Source organism: Bubalus bubalis, chromosome 3 (assembly GCF_019923935.1).
Source record: "Bubalus bubalis isolate 160015118507 breed Murrah chromosome 3, NDDB_SH_1, whole genome shotgun sequence".
Classification (NCBI taxonomy): domain Eukaryota; kingdom Metazoa; phylum Chordata; class Mammalia; order Artiodactyla; family Bovidae; genus Bubalus; species Bubalus bubalis.
Window position 1 is genome coordinate 22590672 of NC_059159.1, and position 25371 is coordinate 22616042.

Consider the following 25371-nt stretch of genomic DNA (forward strand, 5'->3'; position numbering starts at 1 on the left):
GGGTGTCCTTATAAGAAAAGAGTGTTCAGAGACACTCACAGGGAGAATACCATATGAAGATGGAAACAGAGTTTGGGTGATGTGTCTACAAATCAAGCAAATAAGGTTCCCACAACATGAAGCCATTGTCACCTATTCAAAGTGTACATTTGAGTGGGGCTTAGTGTAATCACAATGTTGTACACCCATCACTAACATCTAATTGCAGAACATTTTCATCACCCCAAAAGGAACTCTACACGTTAGCAGTCTCTCCCACTTCCACCCTCTTCCCAGCCCCTGGCAACCACTCATCCACTCTCTGTCTCTATGAAACTGCCTATGCTGGAAATTTCATATCAATGGAACCACACAGAATGTGACCTTTTGTGTCTGGCTTCTTTCACTTAGCACATTTTCAAGGTACCCATGTTGCAGCATGTGTTAGCATGTCATTCCTTTTTTATGGCCAAGTAACATTTCATTTTATGAATATACCACATTTTAGTTTACCCGTTCATCTGCTGATGGAATTGTGTTGCTTCTACTTTTTGACTATTGCTAATAATGCTGCTATGAACATTCTTATATAAAGACTTTCTTTTGGGGGTGATGAAAATGTTTTAACTATACTCCCATACAAAATGAAATTTAAAAAACTTATAAAATAAAATGTTCTAAAATTGATTGTGGTGATGGTTGCACAACTACATATTTTAAATAGTGGCTGTGAATTACATCTCAATAAAACTGCTACTTCCTCCTAAATGCAAAACACTATGCTGTTTTGAGATGTATACATATGTAATGAAAGTTTACAGAAATGCATGAAAATGATACCATGCTCAGAAAAGTAGTGGCCTCTGGGGAGAAAGGAAAAGGATGTGACTGGGGTAGGGTACCAGGGATCTCAGGTGTAGGGTAAGATTTCATTTCTTAAACTGAGTGGAGACCGGTGTTCATTATATTTGTCTTTAAACTTTTTGTATGATTGAAATGTTACACAATACATTTAAAAATAACTTTTGAACAAGAGTGAATGGTTGGGATACACAGGATATTTGCCAGATGCAAAAATCACTGCATACTAACTGCAAAGCGGGGGCAGGGCGGGGAAGGGTATCTTTTTAATGGAGAAATCTGGTAGCGCCTCTTTAACCACAGAGTCAACCTCAGCCACCACTAACAGGGGCCAGATGGACACTATTTGCCTCCTGGTGTAATGCTATTAACAACATCACCTATAAAGTATTCTTCCCTAGAATATTTAAGCTCCAGAAAACCACTAGAACTATACGGTCCAATCTAGGAACCAATAGTCACTGGTAGCTGTTGATCAATTAAATTGTGATTTAGTCTGCACAGACGTAGAAAACAGGCTTGTGGTTGCCAGGGGAGGTTAGGGTCAGGGAGGGATGGACTGGGAGTTTGGGGTTAGTAGACTATTGTATTGAGAATGGATAAGCAATAAAGTCCTACTATATAGCACAGGGAACTATATTCACTCTTCTGGGATAAACCATAATGGAAAAGAATATTTTTAAAATGTATATATATACGTATAACTGAGTCACTTTGGTGTACAGCAGAAATTGACACAACATTGTAAATCAACTATACTTCACTTAAAAATAAATTTTAAAGTGATTAGTCTGAATCCACATATGCTGCAAGTAAACCTGCACACCAAGTTTCAAAGACTTAATACAAAAAAAGGAAAGTAAAATGTCTCATTAATATGTTTATATTGATTACAAGCTGAAATGACATTATTTTGGATGCAGTGAGTTAAATAAAATATTACAATTAACTTATCTGTTTCTTCTTACTTCTTTAATGTGAGTACTAGAAAAATTTTAATTACCAACATGGCTCACATTATATTTGTATTGGACACTCCTCTCTAGACAGAACCAGTAGCTTAGACTCTACGGAGGGGATGAAGGTAAAAGTAAACAAGAGCCTTGGGGAAACAATCAGACAATTCATGCATTTACAAGATATCTGTCTAGACTGAAAAGTCAATGTCATCTAAAAAAGAAGCTATTCTAGATTAAGAGGCTAATGAGACCTAACAGCCAGATGCAATGCATGGACCTTGATTACATCAGGATTTTTTCCCCTAAACTTTTTTAAAGATTTATTTTTATAAATTTTTATGTATTTATTTATTTATGTTTGGCTGTGCCGGGTCTTCGTTGCTGCCTGCAGGTTTTCACTAGTTGTGGTGAGCGGGGCTACTCTTCATTGCTGTGCACGGGCTTCTCATTTCAGTAGCGTCTCTTGTTGGGGAGCACAGACTCTAGGCCCACAGGCTCAGCAGTTTCGGCACAAGAACTCAGTATTTGCAGCTTGCAGGCTTAGTTGCCTTGCAGCAAGTGGAATCTTCCCAGACCAGGGATCAAACTCATGTCCCCTGCATTGGCAGGTGGACTCAACCACTGGACCACCACGGAAGTCCCTTAAAGATATTTTTGACACAACCTGGGAAAAAATATAGACTGAATATTAGCTGATATCATGGAACTACTGTTGATTTTCTTAGGTGAGATAATGGTGTGGTGGACATGTAAGGCAATGTCCTTATTCTTAGAAGATTCTTACTAAGGCTTTTAAGAATGAAGTGATATTAACATTTGCAACTTACTTTCAAGTAGCTTGGCAAAAGAAAAAGTGTGTGTGTGTGCACGTGTGCATAGAGAGAGAACAAAAGCAAATTTAACAAAATGTTAATTATAGAGTCTAGAAAGTTCTAAGTATTCATTGTACTAATCATTCAACTTTTCTATGTCTGAAATCTTTCTTGATGAAAAGTTGAAGAAACAAGACAAAATAAAATAGGAATGAATGGGGGGACTTCCCTGGTGGTTCATTGGTTAAGAATCCTCCTTGCATGCTTCCCTGGTGGCTCAGTGGTAAAGAATCCAGCTGCTAATGCAGGAGACATGGGTTCAGTCCCTGGTCCGGGAAGATCCCACATGCCTCAGAGCAACTAAGCCCATGCGCCACAACTGTTGACCCTGTGCTCTGCGGCTAAGTCGCTTCAGTCGTGTCCGACTCTGCGCGACCCTATAGACGGCGGCCCACCAGGCTCCCCCGTCCCTGGGATTCTCCAGGCAAGAACACTGGAGTGGGTTGCCATTTCCTTCTCCAATGCATGAAAGGGAAAAGTGAAAGTGAAGCCGCTCAGTTGTGTCCAACTCTTCACGACCCCATGGTCTGCAGCCTACCAGGCTCCTCCATCCATGGGATTTTCCACGCGAGAGTACTGGAGTGGGGTGCCATTGCCTTCTCCAGACCCTGTGCTCTAGGGCCTGGGAACTGAGCCCACGTGCTGTAACTTCTAAAGCCCATGCTCCACAAGAGAAGCCACTGAAATGAGAAGCCCTCACACTGCAACTAGAGAAAAAGCCTGCACAGTAATGAAGACCTATCACAGCCACAAATAAAAATAAATAAAATAAAAATTATTAAAAAAAAAAGAATCCTCCTTGCAATGCAGGGGACTCAGGTTCTATCTCTTGTCAGGGAACTAAGATACGACATGCTTCGAGGCAACTAAAATTGCACGCCACAAATGAACCCACGCTCCACAACTAGAGAGACTTCCTGTCGCAATGAAAGATCCCCCATGATGCAACAAAGATCTCAAGTACCACAAATAAGACCCAATGTAGCCAAATGAATTAAATAAGTAAATAAGTTTTTCTTTAAAAAAAAAAAAATGGGACACGAGGAGGTAGAGACAATCTCTTCAGGAAGTTTTGCCTAGAACAAGAAACAAGAAGTGAAGGGGGAAAGTAGCTAGAATGGACATGTCAGCTCAAGGAAAGTGTTTATAAAAATGGAGAGTTGAAGGACCTCCCTGGTGGTCCAGCAGTTAAGACTCCACTCTTCCAATGTAGGCGGCGGGGGTTCAGTCCCTGGTTATTGTTGTTGTTCAGTCACTCAGTCGTGTCCGACTCTTTGCAACCCCATGGACTCCAGCACGCCAGGCTTCCCTGTCCTCCACCATCTCCTGGAGCTTGCTCAAACTCATGTCCATCGAATCGGCAACGCCATCCAACCATCTTGTCCTCTGTTGCCCCCTTCTCCTGCATTCAATCTTTCCTCGCATCAGGGTCTCTTCTAATGAGTTGGCTCTTTGTGTCAGGTGGCCAAAGTATTGGAGCTTCAGCTTCAGCATCAGTCCTTCCGATGAATATTCAGGACTGATTTTCTTTAGGATGGACTGGTTGTTCTCCTTGCAGCACAAGACTCTCAAGAGTCTTTTCCAACACCACAGTTCAAAAGCATCAGTTCTTTGGCACTCAGCTTTCTTTATGGTCCAACTCTCACATCCATACATGACTACTGGAAAAACTATAGTTTTGACTACGTGGACCTTTGCTGGCAAAGTGACATTTCTGTTTTTAATATGCTACCTAGGTTTGGCATAGCTTTTCTTCCAAGGAGCCAGGGTCTTTTAATTTCATGGCTGCAGTCACCCTTTGCAGTGATCTTGGCACCCAAGAAAATAAAGTCTGTCACTGTTTCCATTGTTTCCCCTCTATTTGCCATGAAGTGATGGAACTGGATGCCATGATCTTAGTTTCCTGAATGTTGAATTTTAAGTCAGCTTTTTCACTCTCCCCTTTCACTTTCATCAAGAGGCTCTTTAGTTCCTCTTCACTTTCTGCCATAAGGGGGTGTCATCTGCATATCTGAGGATATTGATATTTCTCTTGGCAATCTTGATTCCAGATTGTGCTTCAACCAGCCCGGAATTTCCCATGATGTACTCTGCATATAACTTAAATAAGCAGGGTGACAATATACAGCCTTGACACACTCCTTTCCCAGTTTTGAACCAGTCCGTTGTTCCATGTCCGGTTCTAACTGTTGCTTCTGGACCTGCATACAGATTTCTCAGGAGGCAGGTCAGGTGGTCTGGTATTCCCATATCTTTAAAAATTTCTCACAGTTTGTTATGATCCACACAGTCAAAGGCCTTAGTGTAGTCAATGAAGGAGATGTTTTTCTGGAATTCTCTTGCTTTTTCTATGATCCAGTGGATGTTGGCAATTTGATCTCTGGTTCCTCTGCCTTTTATAAATCTGGCATGAACATCTGGAATTTCTTGGTTCACATACTGCTGAAGCCTGGCTTGGAGAATTTTGAGCATTACTTTGTTAGCATGTGAAATGAGTGCCTGGTAGGGGAACTAAGATCTCACATGCCACATGGCCCAGCCAAATTAAAAAAAGGCGGGGCGGGGGTGGTTGGCAAGAATTGAGAAGGTTTAAATGTGTAATGGGAAAGACCCAGTAGAAAGGCAGAGAATGAAAGATTTGGGATATTCCAGTCAAATTTCTCATGCCTGGGAATAGTCCCTTGTGATAGACTCAACTGTACCAGTCCCAGGCCTCTGCCACGGTGAGACGTAATCTTGGTGGCGACACCTAGTGGATTCAAAAGGCACTGCTTAAATTCTTCACTCCAAATCCCAGATCCAGAGAGCCTCTATTAATACATTGGTCTGACTGCTTCAAATTATTTCCACCTTTTTGTTCATTGCTAAGCCAACCTCTGGAGGTGCAGCATTACTAAGTAAGTTCACCCGCTCCTACACAGCCCACAGAGCCCCAGGGCGTCATCCCCGACTTCCCGCATCCACAGATAGGCCATCCAACTCCGTGCCTGCAAGTCCTGGATCATCTCTTTTAAGAAGTTTGATTGTAACCACGCTGAACCCACAGACCATAAGTGAATCTCTTTGCCTTGTTTCCTAGAGCACTTATCCTCTTGTGTCTTGTCCTCCTCTTTCGACTCCTATTTCAAATAACCTAATTTATTCATTCAGCAAATATGTATCGAGTGTCTTCTCAGGGCCAAGTACTGCTCTTGGTACTGAAAAGGAACATGACAGACTCCCGGAGCTAACATTCCGGGGGCAGGAAAATCAAATACATGAGGAAGTATAGATGATGTCAGGTAGCAATGAAAGCCTTGAAGAACATGCAGGAGAATTAGGGGAGACAAAGTAGGGGGTGGTCAGGGCACTCAGGAAAGACTCAGGAAAGAGCAAAGGTAAAATCCCTGAGACAAGAATGTGTTTTAGGAATGGCAAGGCATGGAGAAGGAAATGGCAACCCACTCCAGTATTCTTGCCTGGAGAATCCCATAGACAGAGGAGCCTGGTAGGCTACAGTCCATGTGGTCGCAAGAGTCGGACACGACTTAGTGCACTATCTCACCCCAGAGATCCTGCCACATATACCACAAAAACCAAACATCCCCCAGTGACCTTGGCCCCACTGTTCCAATCACTCCCAGGTGGGAATTCAGGCACATGTCCACAGAGGTCACAGACAACATACAAACGGTTCTGTTATGTCCCATATATTACCCTTTCATGTCCCAAGGAAGACATTTTCTCTTAGAGATTTTCATTTAGTGTATCTTTAAAAAATCTTGTGTTAAACTTGCCTCCATCTTTTTCTTGGGTAAGGACAACCCAGAAATGGCCCTTTTGTGTCTGTCATGTTGCCATTCACAGCTTTCTTGATAGGCCTAGTACAATCTTGAGAACAGGGTTGCTGTATGCTGAATGTCAGACGGTAGCTCTTAGCTTTGCCTATCTTAGGTAGTTATGCTATGCATTTTTTATTGGTGTACCATGTTTGATTTTGTCCCTAATACCTTTGAAGTTTTTCTGAGAAATGAATAATGCAACATGAACTTATTAAAATACATTTTAAGCCTTTAAAAAAAAAAAAAAGGAATGGCAAGGCAGTCAGTGTGGCTGGAGAGGGTGAGGGAGAGAAGAGAGAGAAAGTGAGGTCAGAGAGGGGAGATTTTTGTTTTTAATCTGTGTTATCAAAAACAGAGGAGTGTTACAATCAGGATTGTTTTCATTGAAATATAACATTACAGTAAAGTGTATTAATATAAATCTCAGTGAACACATACTCACACTGTAGCCACATTCAGGTCAAGATATAGAATATTGTGTTTATGGCAGCACTATTTACAAAAGCCAAGACATGAAAGCAACCTAAAGGCCCAACAGATGAGTGGATAAAGAAGAGGTGTACATATCATATACACAATGGAATAGTACTCAGTCATAGAAAAGAATGAAAAAAAATGCTATCTGTAGCAACATGGATGGACCTGAGATTATCATAGTAAAGTAAGCCAAAGACAAACATCACATGATATCACTTATCTGTGGAATCTAAAACAAATGGCACAGATGAACTTATTTATGGAACAGAAATGGGCTCACAGACGTAGAAAACATTCTTATGGTTACCAATGGGGAAGGGGGGCAGAAAAAAGAAGGAGTTTTGGATTAACAGACACACACTACTATATATAAAATAGATAAATAAGTGTATACTGTATAGCACAAGGAACTATATTCAATGGCTTTCTATTTTTTTTTTAATTTCAATTTTTGGGCCACATCGTGCCACGTGGGAGATCTTGGTTTCCTGTCGTCCAGGATGGAACTTATGCCTCCTGAAATGGAAGGGCGGAATCCTAACCACTGGACCACCAGGGAAGGCCCCTATATTCAATATCTTTAATAACCTATAAAGGAAGATAAGCTGAAAAAGAAAATATGCATGTGTATATGTGTGTTATATACATGTATATATATATAAGACTGAATCATTGTTTTGCACCTAAAACACAACATTGTAAATGAACTGTACTTCAATTAAAAAAAAAAGATGTAGAACATTATTATCACCACAGAGGGTTTCTTCACACCACTTCAGTACTCTCTCCCATCCCACGAGCAACCACTGTGTTCACTTCTCTCTCCATAATTTTGCCTGTTTTATAACTTCTCTAAACAGAATTGTATGTGTGTAGTCCATACATCTGGCTTTGTTCACTCAATGTTATATCTATGAGATTCATTTACACAGGTGAGTGAGAGTCGCTCAGTTGTGTCCAACTCTTTGCAACCCCATGGACTATAGAGTCCATGGAGTTCTCCAGGCCAGAATACTGGAGTAGGTAGCCGTTCCCTTCTCCAGGGGATCTTCCCAACCTAGGGATCAAACCCAGGTCTCCCGCATTGTGGGTGGATTCTTTATCAGCTGAGCCACAAGGGAAGCCCATGAGGGGAGTAGTCATTTGTTCCTTTCTTTTGCTATGTAATATTCCATTATAAGAATATACAATCAATTTGTTCATTTACCTGTTGAAGGAAGCTTGGATTTTTTCCAATTTCTTTATCATGAACAAAATGATATGATCATTATTGTATATATTCTTTGGTGGACACAGGCACTAAATTCTCTTGGGTATATATACACCTAGGAGTGGAAATGGCACCCCACTCCAGTACTCTTGCCTGGAAAATCCCATGGACGGAGGAGCCTGGTGGGCTGTAGTCCATGGGGTCACGAAGAGTCGGACACGACTGAGCGACTTCACTTCCACTTTTCACTTTCATGCATTAGAGAAGGAAATGGCAACCCACTCCAGTGTTCTTGCCTGGAGAATCCCAGGGGCGGGGGAGCCTCGTGGGCTGCCGTCTATGGGGTCGCACAGAGTCAGACATGACTGAAGCGACTTAGCAGCAGCAGGAGTGGAAATGCTAGGTGACAGGTACAGAGTACATTTAGTCTTAGTAGATATGACCAGACAATTTTCCAAACTGAGTGTACCAACTCACACTCCCACCAACAATTTATAAAAGTCCTGGTTTCTCTGTATCCTCGCTGATACTTGGTATCGCCACTTTCTTTAAGCTTCTATGTGTGTGTGCTAAGTTGCTTCAGTTGTGGACTCAGTGATGACCCTATGGACTGTAGCCCGCCAGGCTCCTCTGTTCACGGGATTCTCCAGGCAAGAGTACTGGAGTGGGTTGCCATGCCCTCCTCCAGGGCATCTTCCTGACCCAGGGATCGGACCCACATCTCATTTGTCTCCTGCATTCACAGGCAGTTTCTTTACCACTAGTGCAACCTGGGAAGCCCTTCTTTAAGTTTAGCCATACATTATCTGATTTAGGTTTGTAAAAAAGCACCCTGGTTGCAGTATGGGGAACTAACTGGTGGGGTTAGAAGCGGGTTGGAGAGAAGCAGCTGAGAGCCCAGGTAGGAGGCTAGCGCAAGCATCCAGGGAGGACATGAAAGTGGTTTGGACTGGTGGTAATGGAAAAGTGGACCGATCAGGATTTGGTTTTGGTTGTTTTGCTGTTTTTTGTTTTTGGCAAGCATGTGGGATCTCAGTTGCCTGACCAGACACTAAACCTATGTCCCCTGCATTGGAAGTGCAGAGTCTTAACCACTGGACCACGAGGGAAGTCCCAGGATGTGTTTTGCAATTGAAGCTGCTGGACCAGGCAGATGAGGAGTGAGGGATAAGAGAAAGGGGCATCATCAAGAGTGGAGCCCTAGATTCTTGCCTCAAAAACTTGGGTGGATGGGAAGACTATTTTCTGAGATACAGGAGACTGAGGGAAAAACTGATGCAGGAGGGAAGGTCAACGGCTCACATGTGACTGAGTACGCAATGTTTCCGGGAGGTCAGGCTCCCATTAGAGCCAAACCCTAAGCTCTAGTTGCCCCACATCTTAGTATAACTGGTAGATACTGGTTGCGTGCAGAGTGCATGCATCTGGGTAGCAGCAGAGAATGTGCACGCTGTCTGCAATGGACAGATTTGGATTAGGGGCCCTGTTCTGCCACCTCACTCACCCTGTAACTTAGACACTTTGCTGGGACTGTCAGCTTCCATCCTCCACCTCACAGTGTTAGAATTAACCAAGATCGCATATCCATGGCACGCCTGGAACACGAAAGAGCTAAAACATTCATTCTTGCAAGTCCCAGGCACTAGGCGGCGTGGCTCCCGAGGCTAGCATCTTTCCCTCTCACCCACGTTTTTCAAAGTCACTCCAGGACAGCCCAGCCCAGAGTCCTGATAGATGGATTCCCTCTCTCCCCTTTTGGCCCTTCCCCAGCCTCAAAGAAACAGAATGGAGAACCGCAGGAGGGTGGATTCATAGACTTTTATCGGCTTTGACTCCAGCAGGTTTCTGCAATGACAACCGAGCCTGTACAGCACACACGCTTCACTCTGGTAGAGCTGTGGGGCATGGGAAGGGGTCTGGGAGGCCCGTGGGAGGCAGCAGGGCAGGGGTCAAGGCCAGAGGTGGGCAGCAGCCGAGACTGGACCAGGGGGTTTGGTGAGGACTGTGAGCGCTGGAGTGACAAGGCTGCTGAGAGGTGTTGGGAGGAAGGGTGGCTGCAGGGACAGAAGCGCACATCAGCAGTAGCAGGGAAGAGTGGACAGACAGAGGTCACTGTCTCTAGGGGTGGAGGGGGTGGGACACAGCGCCTGTGGATGTGGTGGGGTGGGGAGTCTATAGACATATTTTTGCGGCAGGAACAAGACAGACCGCAGTATAAAAGGGACTGTACAACGTAACCTATGATACACTGTTTACATATGATACAAGGCTCTTTCCCTCCTTGTGTTTTTAAAAAATAAATTTACAATTCCCGAGCTTTTGGTAAAAAATATATACACTCTCAGAACAGGAGCAGCAGCTTCTTTGGCTGGGGTTGCTGCTGCCTCTTCAGAAGGGAAAGAGGTGGTGCCAGAAAGGAGGGTGAGGCTGTGCCAGGAAACCTCACCCTGTAGCTGCCGGGAGTCTTGCACCCTCAGCCCTGGAGGCCCCTGATGGGAGAGGGAGGGGAGACTGAGAGGTAACAGAGGCATCGCCAGGGCCCAGTTTCGCTTTTCCAGTCTCTGCCGTTCCCTGCCCCATGTCGGGGAGGGGGGAGCGGCTGCCTGACCCAAGTACAGGGGTCCACCCCATCCAGCTCCGATGGGAAGGACCAAGGGGGTAGTCAAGACAGGGAGGAGGATGAGACCATGTGCTGGCATCCTTGCAGAAGGGCCAAAGGGAGATGATAACACCCTTCTTAGCAGTGAGACACCCTAAAATCAGGAGGATGGGCAGAAATCAACCCTGACTCCTGCTACCATGTCTCACCCCACTGCAATGTGGAGGGAGGGTCCTGTAGGCAGCTTAGGCCTGTGTTTCCCTGAGCATCTTTTACCCTCTCATCAGAGCCCACCCAGGGAACTTTAGGAGGCCTGAGTGGGAGATCTGTAAAGGCTGATGGTAACCCTCCTGTCTGCTGCTGCTCCCTGCCCTCTGGAGCGGCTTCAGCCACAAGCCTGGGGTGTGCAGGGCAGCGGAGGAGCTGGGCAGGGAGTGGTGGGGGTGGGGAAAGCACCCCGTACTATCCCAGGAGCAGACAAGGGTAGCACCAAACAGAAGGACCCCCTCCCCAGGACACACAGCACCTTCCCTCAAATGCCAGATGCAGTGCTACTCCTTCAAAGGGGCCACACGCGCATGTGCAAACACACACACACACACACACATGCATGCACGCACACAGACACAAGGGCAATATAATATCTGGGGGTGCCTCTAAGGGTCCCAGCCCTCACCAGGAAGAAGTCAGGGAGAAGCCAGGCAGAAGCCAGGCAGGTGGTGGAGAGGAAGGCTGCCAACCCTTCCCACAGCTCTGCTCTGTGAGATGAGATGGGGTGGGGGGTGGGCAAAGCCTTCCTGCCTGCTTGGGTAGAGGAGATGGGAAACTCCATCTCCGGAACAGACCTGGATGGGAGGGGCCGGGGAAGGAGCTCTCTGCCCACTGCTTCCCCTGGGAGGGCAGGAACCAGCAGAGGGTGGCTTGGGCTTGAAGGAGCATGGGGGAAAGGACTTCAGCAGGAAGAACAGGCTTATGAGTCCAGGGCTCAGTCCACCCAACTCCTTCCCGTGGGGCAGGAAGCAGCTCCAGAAGAAAGCTGTCAGATGTGGGCAGGGAGTCGTGCAAAGTGCTTGAGTGCCAGGTGCCCAAGGACCCTGGTGAGGGGCCGTCCAGAACCTCAGTTCTCACTGACTGTTGGCCTCCAGCTTGTAGGAGAGCTCGAAGAGGAGGTTCTGGTTGTCAATGACCTGGAACTGGCGCACGTAGGCCTTGGTCTGCAGGTGATGTGGGGAGGCCTCCATATCAAGGCCTGGGGATGCGAGGACAGGGAGGCAGGCAGTCAGGGTGCCCTTTTTCCCCTGCACACAACCAGCCCGAGAGAAGGAAGGGTGTGGACTGGGGTGGTTGGTGGGCAGGAGGGCCCCCAGGAAGGCCGGGAGAGAATGGAGAAACGAGACGTTTAAGGAAATAACACTGGAGTGTGGGAGTCTCCCAGAAACCCTCCTGCTCTGTCAAACCTCCACCTGTAACGCCCTCAAAACCCCGACTACTCACAAAGGGGCCGGCTCCGGTATTTGCGGACTGTCCTCACTTTTTCAGCCACTGAATGCTGGGAGATGACAAGAACTGAGTCCCGAAAAGGGCCCAGAAAGGTGCTCCCCTCCCAAGGCTCCCTCTCCTCCACTGGACCAAAGAAGGGGTGTGACAGAGGCCCAGGTTAGGGAGAGGCAGAGCTGCCCCCGCCCCAAGCTGCCTGTCAGTTTTGCCACCCATGGGCAGGTTGCCACAGTGACACCACCAGAGAGACAGTCAAGAGTCTGCCAGGCAAGCTGGGCACCATGAGGAAAGGTGCTGTCTTCAGGGGTGTGTGTGCCAAGAGCAAAGGAGGGTACCAGGCGCCCCACTCATGGGACTAGGGTTGGCAGTGTCACTCACCAGCTTCTCAATGTTCACCAAGCCATCTACCAGGGTCTTACTTCCCTCGTGCAGGAAAGTCAGGTCTAGGGATGGGGGGAGAAGCAAAGGAGTAAGAGGGGGAGATCCACTTTTCCTGGAAGCAACCCGAGGAGACTTGTAAAAACGGTTCGCTGTTCACTTGACCCCAGAAAATCATGCAAATCAAGAGGTTCAAATCTTTGTGTTCACTTTAAGAACACTCGTGAAACTGCCCAGGCCCCTAAGGGGACTGCATATCCCAAAAGTCACCAAGTATCTGAAGGATGTCCCTTTACAGAAGCAACGCGTGCCATCCAGTCGTTACAGTGGTGGAACTGGTAACCAAACAGTGGGGCTGGACTCAGGGTTGGTGGTGCAAAGAGTGCTGAATTTTTACTGCACATGCTCAAAAATGCAGAGAGTAATGCTAAACTTGAGGGCGGAGAGGTAGATTCCCTGGTCACTGAGCACACCCCAATGAACAAAGCCCCCAAGATGCTGGCGGGTCTTACAGAGCTCATGGTCAGATCAACCCATATGTGAGCCCTCCCTGCCACATGGAGATGATCCTTATTGAAAAAGAACTTGACCCCAGAACCAGAGAGGAGGCTGCACAGAAGAAAAAGACATCCCAGAAGAAACTGAAGAAATAAAAACGTATGGCTGGAGAATAGATCACACACACACAAATGCAAATAAAAGTTAAAAAAAAAGGGAGAGGAGGTCCAAAGGGCCCTTCCCTTCCCCTAAACCACATTCAACCTGGGGGCTTCTCTCTATGTGGCCACACACAGAGCTGAACTGAGAGGGAACTGAGGGTCTGAAAGGGGCATGGAACGTGTGGAGAGGAACATAGCTTGGAAGCGACTCTCACCTTTGAGGATCAGAGGCACGAAAGGAATCACAGGGGGTTTCATCTTGGAGATCACTTCCCGGTAGCTTTTGTGGTTCCTGCAGGGGTCCTAGGGTTCCACAGTAGAGGGAAAAAGTGACAAATAGGCCCAGTGTACCCCAAAGTTGTCCCCCTCCCCCTCCCCCAGCCCCTTCCCTACAAATATCTCCAAACAGACAGGGGTGTGCTTGGGTGTCTAAGTGGGGACTTCACTGCTGTATCCTCTTCTCTGTGGAAAACAAAGCCACAACCCTCCCAGCTTCCCTCCCAGCGTGGTGGGCTGGAGGAGAGGGGTGGGAAAGGGGGCTCCCAGACACCGAAAACCTTGAAAGGGAAGCTGGAGGTGAAAGGTTTGCGGGCACTGAGTCTCTGGGGAGCCAGTCCAGTGGCAGATAAAAGAGCCAAAGCCACTCACCGTCAGGTTCTCAAATTTGCGGAACAAGTTCTTGAATTTCCCTGGCAGCTTCTGCAGGTTGAAGGAAGGAGATGTCAGATTCTGGAGCTCCTTGGGTTTCATGGGCCCCCCTAACTAATCCCCAGGTGTTCGAGTGGGAAAGGGCCGGAGTGCCGGCAAGAGGCTGGGAAGCCTACGGGGTGGGAAAGTAGACCCAGCCTTGGGCTAGGTCTGGGGCGCTGGCAGCAGCCCAGAGGAATGATCTCTTCTGGCGAAATGGAGGCCACTGCTGATGCCTGAGCCACGCACAAAGCTTCCCTGGGTGCGGGCTGAAATCCCAGAGCCCATTCTGAGACCTGGGCCGGGCTGCCTGCCCCCCACCCACCACCCCGCGGTCAGGCGCGGATTCGCCTTCACTGATTTGCACAGGTACCCGGCCCTTCAGCCCTGCCCGGTGCCCCTTAGCTGTGTTCGCCAGAAGAGGGCACCTCCTTCCAATCCTCACAAAAGCTCCCCAGAGGCGAGCAGCCGTCCCGGGAAAGATCTCTGGGGTGAGCCCAGGAATGTCAAGACTGTGTGTGGAGGCCAAGATCCCCGAGGTGGGCCGGCCCAGGTGGGAGGCGAGGAGGCGGTCACCTCACCTCCCAGGTGAGCCTCAGGCGGCTGACGGCGGCGTTGTCCAGCCCCATGACCACGGCGTAGAAGGACAGCAGATCCTGGTTCTGCTTGCAGCTGCGGGGGCGAGAGGCCGGGATCAGCCGGCGGGAGGCGGGGTGAGCGGGGGCGGGAGGCGGGGTGAGCGGGCGGGGAGGCGGGGTCAGTGAGCGGCGGGCGGGAGGCCAGGGCTTCCCCCTCCGCTGCCGGCCGCACTCACATGGCCGCGATCTTGATGAATTTCTTGAGCAGCTGCGCGCGCTTGCCCGGGGCCTCGCAGAGCAGCACCTCGGTGGCCACCCAGTGGGTAACCTCGCTGCAGCGCTGCAGCAGCAGCTCGAGGTTGGCCGTCTCCCGGCGGCCGCGCTCCCCGTGGAACACGTAGTCCACGAACTCCAGCTGAAGCCGCAGCGGCGGAGGGGCCGCCAGGGCGTGGGATGGGGGCGGGGGGCGGGGAGATGACAGTGGGAGGCGGGGAGCCAGGACAGGCAGGAGGGCGGGGGCGGGAGGGGTGGAAAATAGAAAAAGCGGGGACAGGACAGGATGCAACGAGGGGGAGGGGAAACAACCAACATTAATAATACTCTACCATCTACCGAAAGCTCACACGCTGCCAGGCGCTTGAACCATCTGATCGACATTACTGTCGCTGCCTTTTCTTTAATAGTGAATATTTTACAAATACTAACTGTGGGTCAGGTTCTGTATAAGCGCCACTTGGATCCTGAACTACCCTGATGGGGGGCGGGGGATGGTCCTCTTTTTCTTCTTTTCTCCCCAGATACGGGGACAAAGGCTTAGAGAGGTTCTGGCGGCATATTGCCCCAGGGCATGCTGCAAGGGCGCGGAGCGTCCTAACCAGAACTTTCAGCCCAGAGCGCTGCCTCTCTGCAGGCCCCCAACCCAGCTGCAGCCTCAGTCCCCACCTCGTGCACACAGCGGAACAGCTCCCAGTGGAAGGCGGTAAGGTGGTTGGCCACGTCCTCAGGCTCCCCGCGATGGATCTCCGTGTCTCCAGGGGACACCTGGATTTCCTCAGGAAGGGGCACCTGGTGGGGCAGGCAGCGGCACAGGGGCTAGGCTTGTGAATTTCTGCCCCAGCCCCTCTCAGCCTCCACTACCAGCCAAGGCTTATGAGGGAGTTCTTACCAGGGCCTCAAAGCTGTCTCGGGTGCAAGCAAACAGGTGGCTGTTGATGCCCAGTGTGGTGAAGACACAGTCTTCAGTCGGCTGGAGAAGGACCTTCTCTGCAGGAGAATGAGCTGCTTTGCCTTAGTATCGACCCCTGCACCCTCGCATCCCCCAGCCACTGCCCCATCCCGACGCTCCCAACCCTGCACAGATGTACTCTAGACTAACGGGACTTGTCATCACTGGCCTATGCTGTATTTAAACGACAGTTTTCAAAAAATGGGTTGTCTTGCATTTACAACCTCCTTTTGACTCCCAACATTCTTTTTAGCTCTTCTCTTATTTTATCATCCCAGTGACACTGAGAAAACAGGATTTTTTTTTTTCTGTCTTAGAGGAAAAATAAGGCTATAACTACACTGCAGGGATTTTTGCCTTCCTACTGGGATTGGCGGAGAAGGCAATGGCACCCCACTCCAGTACTCTTGCCTGGAAAATCCCATGGACGGAGGAGCCTGGTGGGCTGCAGTCCATGGGGTCGCTGGGAGTTGGATACGACTGAGCGACTTCACTTTCCCTTTTCACTTTCATGCATTGGAGAAGGAAATGGCAACCCACTCCAGTGTTCTTGCCTGGAGAATCCCAGGGACGGCAGGGCCTGGTGGGCTGCCGTTCATGGGGTCGCACAGAGTTGGACATGACTGAAGCGACCTTAGCAGCAGCAGCACTGGGATTGGAGGCCCATCCTGTGTCTTTGGTCTCAAAAATGTAGCATCCGTAGATGCTTGAGGAGGTTAGAGGACCAGATCCCTAGGTGAGTAAGAGGCAAGCACCCAGAGCAGCATCCAAGTGTCCTGGACCAGTGTGCCCCCAACTTTAATGTGCACAGATATCACCTGGGGATCTTATTAAAACACACATTCTGACTCTGCAGGTCTGGGGTGGGGGCTGAGACACTTTTTAGCAAGCTCCCAGGTGATGCTCCTGTGGCTGGTCCCAGGACCACACTTAGAGTAGCAGCCAGGGCCTAGAATTCAGCTGTTACTTCTGCCCCGGGGCATTGGGCTTGTGAGTTTCTCTCCTTGTCCCACCACTCCCCCACCGCCCCGCCGCCCCCAGACCAGCCCAGCTCCTTCCGACCCTCACCTCCTGAGGAGGCCACAGCAACCAGGATGAGGGAATCCTCACGCCCCGCAGGCTCCTCTGAGTACTGCAACTTCTCCGTCACAGAGCCCAGGATGTCCTGCACAGATGCTGAGAGGCGGCTGCGTATGGTCACGTAAGAGTGATCAGGCATGTAGACCCGGCAGAAGACTAGACAGAGACCGGAAGGTGGCTTTTCACCAGTGGGCAGAATGGCAGCATCAGCACAGCCCCCTCCTGAGCACCTCTGTTCCCCACCCCACTGCAATCTTAAATGGGCTGGCCTCTGAAAAAGATGTTGCAAAAACTGGTTCTGAGACAGAAGGAAACCCCATAGAGGTCGCCGGTGATCCGGAGACCCCTCAAGCCCCCAGAACACTCACTCTCATCGGAACCCCGGAAAGCCACGCGGGTCTGCAGACAGGAGTCTATCCGACGGAAGTGGCGGAAGAGTGGCTTCACCTGCTTGCTGGGTGGCTGGCTCTCCTCCGGGATCCTGGTGTGGACACCGCTGGGCATCAGAGAGCCCGGCCAGGCATCTTGCATGCCAGGCAGGTGGCATCAAGCAGGGATATCAGAACCGGGTCAAGGATGCCCCAGCATCAGGTTCAGAGAGTGGTGAAGGAGGTCAGAAGACAGGACCATGGCCAGCATTGGGATGGCTGTCCGAATGACCGAATCAAATGCCACCTCCTCCCTGAATTCTTCTCTATCCACCCCACCCACCAGCAGAGGTCACCTTTTTGTCTCAGTGGCTGTAGGACATTGGGCTAATATGTGTTTACCTTCGTGTCTTATCTCTTCTACAAGATTGAGAGCTGACTGAATTTTATTTTCAACCTCCAGGCCTAGCACCCTGCCTGGTACATGGCAGGTGTAGATCATCAGCTGTTTGCTGAATTTTACTGACAAAAACTCCACAGTCTGGGAGGGAGACAGACTTGCGTACAGCTACTTCTCACACCAGACAGGTGTTAGATGATATAATAAAGGCACAAGAAGAGTTTTGTTGGTACAGGGAGGGAGGGGGGGACAGCTACCACCAAAAGATGCTTTCACTGAGAAGATGGCATTTGACCTGGACCTTGAAGGGCAACAGGAAGAGAAGGGGGTGGGAGGAGGGCACTCTGGGGTGGACCATATAAGTGATAGCAGGAAGTTGAGAACACACAGGTGTTCATGGAATTGGTGGGTGTATAGGGAGTGTCATGCGTAAGGGGGGATGTGGGAGATGTGGAGGGAAGGATCAGCAGAAGGCAGACAGAGAGGGGCCAGGATGCTGTTGGGGGAGGGGCATGGATATTTTGGGAACAGAAGCACAAGGTTGTCAAGTTTGAAAGGTCTCTCTGGCATCAGCATAAGAAAGACACAAAACCATAAGCTAAAGCCCTGGATCAGAGGCTGCAGCCATAATCCAAGTGAGAGATACTGAAGCCTAAATGAGGGTTATGACAGTGGAATGGAGAAACTGAAAGGGCTGAAAAGATGGACAGATGGACACAGTGGTGTCTTGAAGTCAGCTCACAATGGCTTGTGAAGGCAGACTGTTAAATTTTGGAAAATTTTGCCAACTGGTTTTAAACACAGCCATTAAAAATTTAATTATAATAGATAATTGTATATAAACATATATATGTTTTATAAACTTATAGCCAAATTATTATAATACAAAAAAGTCATTTCCTAATTGTTTCACCGTGTTATTCTCTGTGCTCTTCAGGTTATTTGCGTCTGTTGGATTTGTATGGTGAAGATACTACATAATGACCTGCTACCGCACATCTCCTCCCAACTTCACATTCAATGACGTCACATTGGGAGCTTGAAATAAACCATGGTGAAAGAATTTACACCATGCTGCTGCTACTGCTGCTAAGTCGCTTCAGTCGTGTCCGACTCTGTGCGACCCCATAGACGGCAGCCCACCAGGCTTCCCCATCCCTGGGATTCTTCAGGCAAGAACACTGGAGTGGGTTGCCATTTCCTTCTCCAATGCATGAAAGTGAAAGTGAAGTCACTCAGTTGTGTCCGACTGTAGCGACCCCATGGACTACCCCATGGACTGCAGCCTACCAGGCTCTTCCGTCCGTGGGATTTTCCAGGCAAAAGTACTGGAGTGGGGTGCCATTGCCTTCTCCGAATTTACACCATGGGAATCAGCAAAAGCTACAAGTCAGGGCTCTTTTTCCTGAAGTGCTGGCTGTTCAATATTTATCAGTACACCACTGGACTGACAAATAAGTGGATGGGAGAATGGACCCCCAAAATGTCTGGAGATGATGCTTTGTGCTCCTCTCCAGTGAGAGAAAGGGACTGAAATCAAGACATCTTGGAGTCCAAAGGCCAGAGGCACCCAGCCCTCTAATTGAGGAACAAGGAGGACTTTGTTCCTGGCCCCTCTCCAAGCCCATTCCCCTCACTTTAGCTCCACTGTTTCCACAAGCTGGTGCAGCCTCAGTGTGTCCTCTCGGAGGTCCTGGTAAAGGGACTCATCCTTCATAATCAGCAGGTACAGGTCCTGCAGAGACAAGGAGAAAGAAGGTGAGGGCAAGGGTCTCATCCCAGCATCACTCTCTGCAAAGGCAGGGCAGGGCCTCCATGCCTTCAAGCACAGAAGAATCCTATAAGCTAGGACTTGCTGGCCTCTTTTCTTCCAGGCACCCAGCTTGAGAAGTATGGTTCCTTCAAAAGGGCCCCTTCCAGAGCAAACAGCCTGGTCACCCACCTTCTCATCCCAGGCCCACCTTGATGATGCGGCCAGCCCCCTCTTCCTCCTGCAGCAGCCCCTGGTAGGTGTCCAAGAAATGAAGGAGCATGGCTAGACAGGCCTGCTTCCGGCCCAGCCCCTCGGGGCCTTCCATGCCTCCTGCCCAAACAAAGCTGACCCCTAAGTTAAGAAAAAGCCCTGGCAGGCAGACTTGAGGACACTGAGAAGGGGTATGGAAGGCAAGGCTTTGCAATGGGAGCCAAGGCCACCCCTAAAAATTCTCTAGGTTTGGGGCCAGAGAGAAAGGGGCTCTGAAGTTCCCTGGAACCAGGACCCCTCATGCCCCAGCCCAGGTTTTTGCCAGAATAGGTAGGGATGGCACCCACTTGACCACATGCAGCTCTTGCCTGTTTGACTTTCACTTGAAGAAATTCACTAGAAGCTACTCTGCCTGGACCCACCCAACCCCTGATCAGCCCACAGCCCAGAGCTCACAGCAGGCTGATAAAGGCCAATGGTGCTAACCACAAACCTGACCATCTCTCCGTGTAAGCCCTGGTGTTTCAAAGAGAACCTATGATATTCTACTCATTGGCCTGCCATTTACAATTAGGTCCTAGAATAACTCAGTGAGAGGCCCTATGAATAGCCCAGTCAGTGACTTGTCTCTAGTGACCCTATGAAAGCACAGCCATGACCTGATGTTTACATCAGACCCTGTAATAACTCGCTGGGCAACCAGATGTTTAGAGCAATAATTCAGTGGGGAGACAGGCGCTCTTAATAGAATAATAACACCTTACATCCATACAGGGCTCTGCAGTCTCCAAGCACTCCTACCTCTGCTGCTAGAATGGTCTCCACAACAGCCCCAGGGGCAGGTACTGTTTAGCCCCGTTTTACAGAAGGGGAAACTGAGGCCCCAGGAGGTCAGGTGATCTTCCCGAGGTCACACAGTTGGTGAGTGAAGAAATGGGATTGAAACCCAGGTGTGTTTTCTTGGGAAGAGCTTAGCCCCTCACATCCCATGGCATGTGGGATGCAGGGAGTGGCTCCCTCCTGACCTTCCCTTTCGCAAGCTTCACAAAAGGATATTACTGGTGCAGCTCCTGCAGAAATTTCTCCGTGGGAAGGAAGAGCGAATGAGTGAGGACGATGTCATCCAGCAGGGTATCTGTAAGAGCAGTCACCACCACTGATGTCAGGAGGGCACTTCCAGGACCTGGTTGGACGCTCACCACTCCCCCTCTCTTGCCTCGAGGGCAAATTCTCTTTAGCTGGGCTGGAGCCTCAGCCACCTGCCCAGTCATGCTCTGCACATGCCCCACCATACATACACACACACACACACACACACACACACGTGAAGGTTCTGGGCAGCCGCTGCGGGGGTGGGGTTGGCAGCTGCCGAGGCAGCTGGAGGGAAGGAGGGGGCGCCCTCCGATTGCCACGCCCACTTCTCGCCAGTGTGCGTGGGTAGCGGGTCATTTAATACGCCAAGCTTGACATCTGTGTGTGTGGGGGGGCGGGCGGGGAAGAGAGGTAGTCTCTACAAGTGTCTCTAGGCCAAGAGAACTAAGCACAGGTAGGGTCAGCGGCAGCGTGTGTTTGTGTGTGTGTGTATGTCCCTCCTCCCCTCCCCACTCCCTACCTAAGAGTTTTGAGTTCCAGCTAGGCAGGTGAGAACCAGCCCCATTAAAAGGGAGAGGGACGACTGCCATCTCTTTGATCCCAAAGCCTTTAAATAGAAAGCTTGTGTCCTCCAGCTGCCCAGGGATGGAAGAGTTAATGATGCAAGGGTGGAGGGGAGTGGCTCCTCACACCACCCTTTCCCCCTCCACACCCCCATCTGGGCCTGGCTCAGCCAGTCAGCCAGGTACAAGGTCGCCCTGACTTGCAGCCAGCCCTGGGGTGGGGCAGGGCAGCCTGGCACACACAGACAGGCAGGGCATGGGGAGGGAGCCAGGTGTCCTCATCAGAACAGGTTAGGGCCAGGTCCCCAGGTACTGCCCCAAGGCTTCTGATGGCCCTTGGGTCACCATCCCCTGGCCTCCAATTCTAGCCATGAAAGTGGAGCGGGTGAATCAACATGAGATCCTCAACTTCAATGATTTCATTTCACAAATGAGAAACCAAGGCCCAGAGCTGAGAGGAACTTGCCTGGAGCTAGAGTAAGAACCCTGACTCCTGCGTTTCAGTTCTTTTCTCACTGTGCTTGAGGCAAGCAGAGTGTCAGAGTGAAGTACAGTGGGCAGCGGGGGGCTGCTTTGGCTTGTTTGGGGTAGCTTGTGCAAGTCTCCTCTGCCCACACACCCTGGGAGGGAACTGAGATAGCTTAAGAATATATTGGAGAATATCAGAGTGGCAGGTTAAGCTTGATTCTCATCTATTCTGGGACTGCTTTGGGGTTTCCCCAAACCAGTTACTCTGGAGATCCAGCCTGCCAGTCCAGCTAATACAGTGACAGTCAGTTCAAGAGTCCTTCCTCAGGGGACACTGAGCAGCATCTGTGGCACCAGGCCCTGGCAAAAGGAGAAAGACAGTTTCTCCCTTTTTCTCTCTGCCCAGCCTTTCAAGTGAGTCAGAGAGCCCCTCCAGCCCTGATCCTCAGCCCCAGGGATGGGGACGAGGACTAGGGATGTCCCCAAACCTTCCCTCTACTCTTTATCTCACAGGAAAGATAAACAGAGCAAAGAAAGAGGACCATGGGGCAGAGTGGGGGAAATGGTGCCATAGGGGCTACAGCTTGGTGCCTGTCTCTTCCTAGGCAGGCTCTGGTCCAATGCACAGCCTCCCCAGGGAATGTGTCATAGAGACACAGCGTGTGTGGTGTAGGCGGGAAGTTATGGTTAAGAGAGCTGTGTGTGTCTGATATTTTTCTAATTAAATCCAAAAGGTGTCAGCTCCCCAGGGCAACTGCAACCTGAGCCAAGGAGAGTACCTGGGTCTTGAGAAAAATCTAGGGGAGTGGAGCCCCATTCTGCACACCTGGGTTGGGGCTCCCTGCAAAGGTCTGGGAGCAATGCGTGAAACCCCCATCTGTAAGCCCTCAGCCTGGGCTCCCAATCCTCAGATCCCACTGGGTGTTAGTGAAATGCTGACAACTAGCCCTGAAGACCCTTGGATCTTTTACTTCAGCCGCTAACCAGCAATCTGGGGCCTCAGTTTCCTCAAAATCTCCTTAGCAGGGGTGCTGGTGGGGAGTGGCAAAATAGCTTCATCATTTAGGGAATAAGCCTCTCAGGGTGTGGTTATTTTTAAAGAGGCCCTGTGCTGAGGCCTGCCACCGGAAGGGCGGGAGCTGGAGAGGTTTGGACCCCCCTGGATGCTGCAGGGCCTGAGGTCTGCCCAGCCACCAGACACCTTTGAATCCACCCCAAACTAGAATGCCTCCCTCCATACGTGCCCCTCCCCCCTTCCAAGCTGCTAGGGACAATGCATCCCTTTGCCAGAGCCTAAAGGCAGCTTGGGCCACTGTGTGCCTGTCTGGCGCTGCCCCTCCGAGTGGGTCAGCCCTCTGCTCTGGGCCTTCTAAAGAGAACCCGGGACTCCTAGAAGGTCTTTTGGGGCTTGGCAACCTCTAGAGGGCTGCACTGACTGGTCTGGGTAGCTTCCATCTTAGTGTGTCAAGCTGTAATTCTCAGCCACAGAAGGAGGTAGTCAACACCAGGGACCCACAGGGTCAGGATGAAATGTCCAGGGGAGACGAAGGGAGGCTCAATGAGGAAAAGGGGTTCAGCTTCTTCTCCAGGCGTGGTTGAGGCTGCTATGCAGAGGAAGGTGGCACTGCCACTTCTCTGCTGCAGAAAGCTCTGTCCTTCCCATAGGCCCCTACCCCACTTCAACTGACCACTCAACCCCACACCAAGGCTTCCGCAAGGCGCCACCATCACTGTCCAAGGGCAAGCAAGAGGACCCGGGTGGGGGATGGGGCAAACCCTACTCCGGGATAGATGAGCCAGCCCACTCCTTACCTGAAGCGGCGCTGTCCCTGGTGGCCCCTCCAGCCAGCCGCTCCAGAACCCAGTTCAGAAGATGCTCCGGCCGCTCGGGGGCGCCCAGAGGGGCCCAGGGTGGAGGAGTCAGAGGCTCGCCGGGGGACAGCTCGTCTGAGGAGTAAGAGGAAGGGGAGCGCAGGGGTCCCCCTCCCCCGAGCGGCCCGGGCCCTGGGACCTCCTCCAGCTGCAGCCAACAGGGGCCCCCGCTGCCGAGCTCTTCCGCGACCCCCGCCGGCTCTCCTCCGTCCTCCTCTGGGGGCGGCTCCAGCCCCGGCTCGGCGGGGGGCTCCCGGAGGAAAGCTGGGAGCAGCAGGCGAGACACACTCTGACGCCGCTGCAGCGGCCGCGGTCCCCCGGCTGGACCGCCGCCCCCGCCAGGTCCCCCACCCCCTCCAGGCCCGCCGCAGCTCCCCGGACCCCCGCCGGGACCTCCCGCCACCGTTCGCCCCGCCAGCTGCGACGTCTGCTTCTTTAGAAATTTCTCCAGCGGCTTCATACCCCGCCCCCCCCCCCCGCCCCTCTCCTCAGGGCCGCCGGGGGACCCAGGTGTCCCAGGCACGGGCGGGGAGGGGGGCGGGGACACGATGCTCAGAGCCGGAGGGGCAGAGCTGAGGGCCGTGCCAGGCTCCGGACTAGGGGCCAGAGGTGCCCGAGGCTCGCTGGCCGGAGTCCAGTGGCCAGTGGCCGGGGGAGGTGCCAGAGGGAAGGAGTGCCGGCTCTCAGTGGCCCCCCATGCCGGCTGCAGAGCACGCGGCCCGAAAAGTGGGCAGGCTGCGGGGCCGGTGCCCAAAGGCTCTGCGCTCCTGGGCCGGGCTGCGGCGGCAGAGACAGCGGGCGGAGCGCAAGGCTGTGAGGACGCGGCGGCGGCGGCGGCGGCTGCGCTCCTGGCCGGGGGGAAGGTGGCAGAACTGAGACCACACCCCCTCCTCCAGTCCCCGCCCAGTCCCCGCCCCTACCCTTCAGCGGCCCGCCCACTTGGGCCGCGCGAGGCTTGAACTTGGGCGCTGGGGCTGACCGTGAGGGAAACAGTAAGGGGCTGAATGGATTGGGTTCGGAGTAGACGCAGACATTAAAGGCAAGGGTGAGGGAGTCATTTACCAGTGGAGAGGGAGCTTCCTGGCTCGAGGCTTACGAGGACTCTTGGTATCACTGCAAAAAATCAGGCTGCACACCTTGATGGACCTGCCTGTATTCAAGTGAGGGAGGCCTACAAAAATTGCTGATTGGGTGTCCATCACTCTCGATCTCGATTGTGCCCTCTGTTGCCATACTCAGTGGAGTATGTGGTCTTTATCTTCCTTCTGTAAAAAGGGCTGGGTAGGCCTCGAGTGAACTGGCATTGGAAGGGGGGAGGGGGACGGGAGGGCACCACCCATCTGCCCTTTCTGGTAGGGCACAATAGATGGTGAGGGCCTGGCCTGTGAGAGGCAGGTACTGGCAGGCAGGTAGGAGCCAAGCAGAGAGCAGCAGGTTGTGGCAAGTCTAATTAGGGTGAGGAGAAGAGATGGTAGGCAGAGGGAGAGCGAGATCAGGAGCACAAGGGCACCTTCACCTACTGGCAGCAGGAGGAAGCAGAGCCCTGGAGATGGGTGACAAGCTCTAGAACTGCCAACCAACACCATCAGACATAGAGAGACCCTCCAGAGGTGACATAGCCATGGAGTGGGGAAAGTGGTACCAAATATGCACTCCAGATAATCCTTATTTCTGATGCCTATGCCCAAAGCATTCTGTCGCTAAGGATAGACTGTCCCAGGTAGAGGCGGGTATGGAGACACGCTCAGGGTAAGCACGTCAAG

The 25371-nt window shown here is 51.0% G+C and overlaps 1 protein-coding gene across 10 annotated transcripts; it reads right to left on the reverse strand.

The window, feature by feature from the left end:
- Positions 1-937: 937 nt before the first annotated feature.
- RAPGEFL1 (Rap guanine nucleotide exchange factor like 1) lies at positions 938-24081 on the reverse strand. 10 transcript variants are annotated; one of them, XM_044938994.2, is made up of 15 exons: positions 23549-24081; positions 20670-20748; positions 19612-19747; positions 19288-19385; positions 17251-17363; positions 16871-17038; positions 15743-15855; positions 15520-15642; positions 14814-14992; positions 14581-14671; positions 13961-14011; positions 13528-13615; positions 12654-12718; positions 12273-12327; positions 9984-10233 (listed from the first exon to the last, which is right to left on the reverse strand). In XM_044938994.2, the coding sequence occupies exons 1-15, from the start codon at positions 24066-24068 to the stop codon at positions 10061-10063; spliced, it is 2052 nt and encodes a 683-aa protein (XP_044794929.1). In that variant the 5' UTR covers positions 24069-24081; the 3' UTR covers positions 9984-10060. The 10 variants fall into 10 exon arrangements, with proteins under 10 accessions (XP_025135959.1, XP_044794929.1, XP_044794933.1 ...); XM_025280175.3 differs by lacking the exon at positions 9984-10233 and adding an exon at positions 10574-12027 and having other exon boundaries at positions 15743-15840; XM_044938999.2 differs by lacking the exon at positions 9984-10233 and adding an exon at positions 10574-10668.
- Between the last annotated feature and the right edge of the window lie 1290 nt (positions 24082-25371).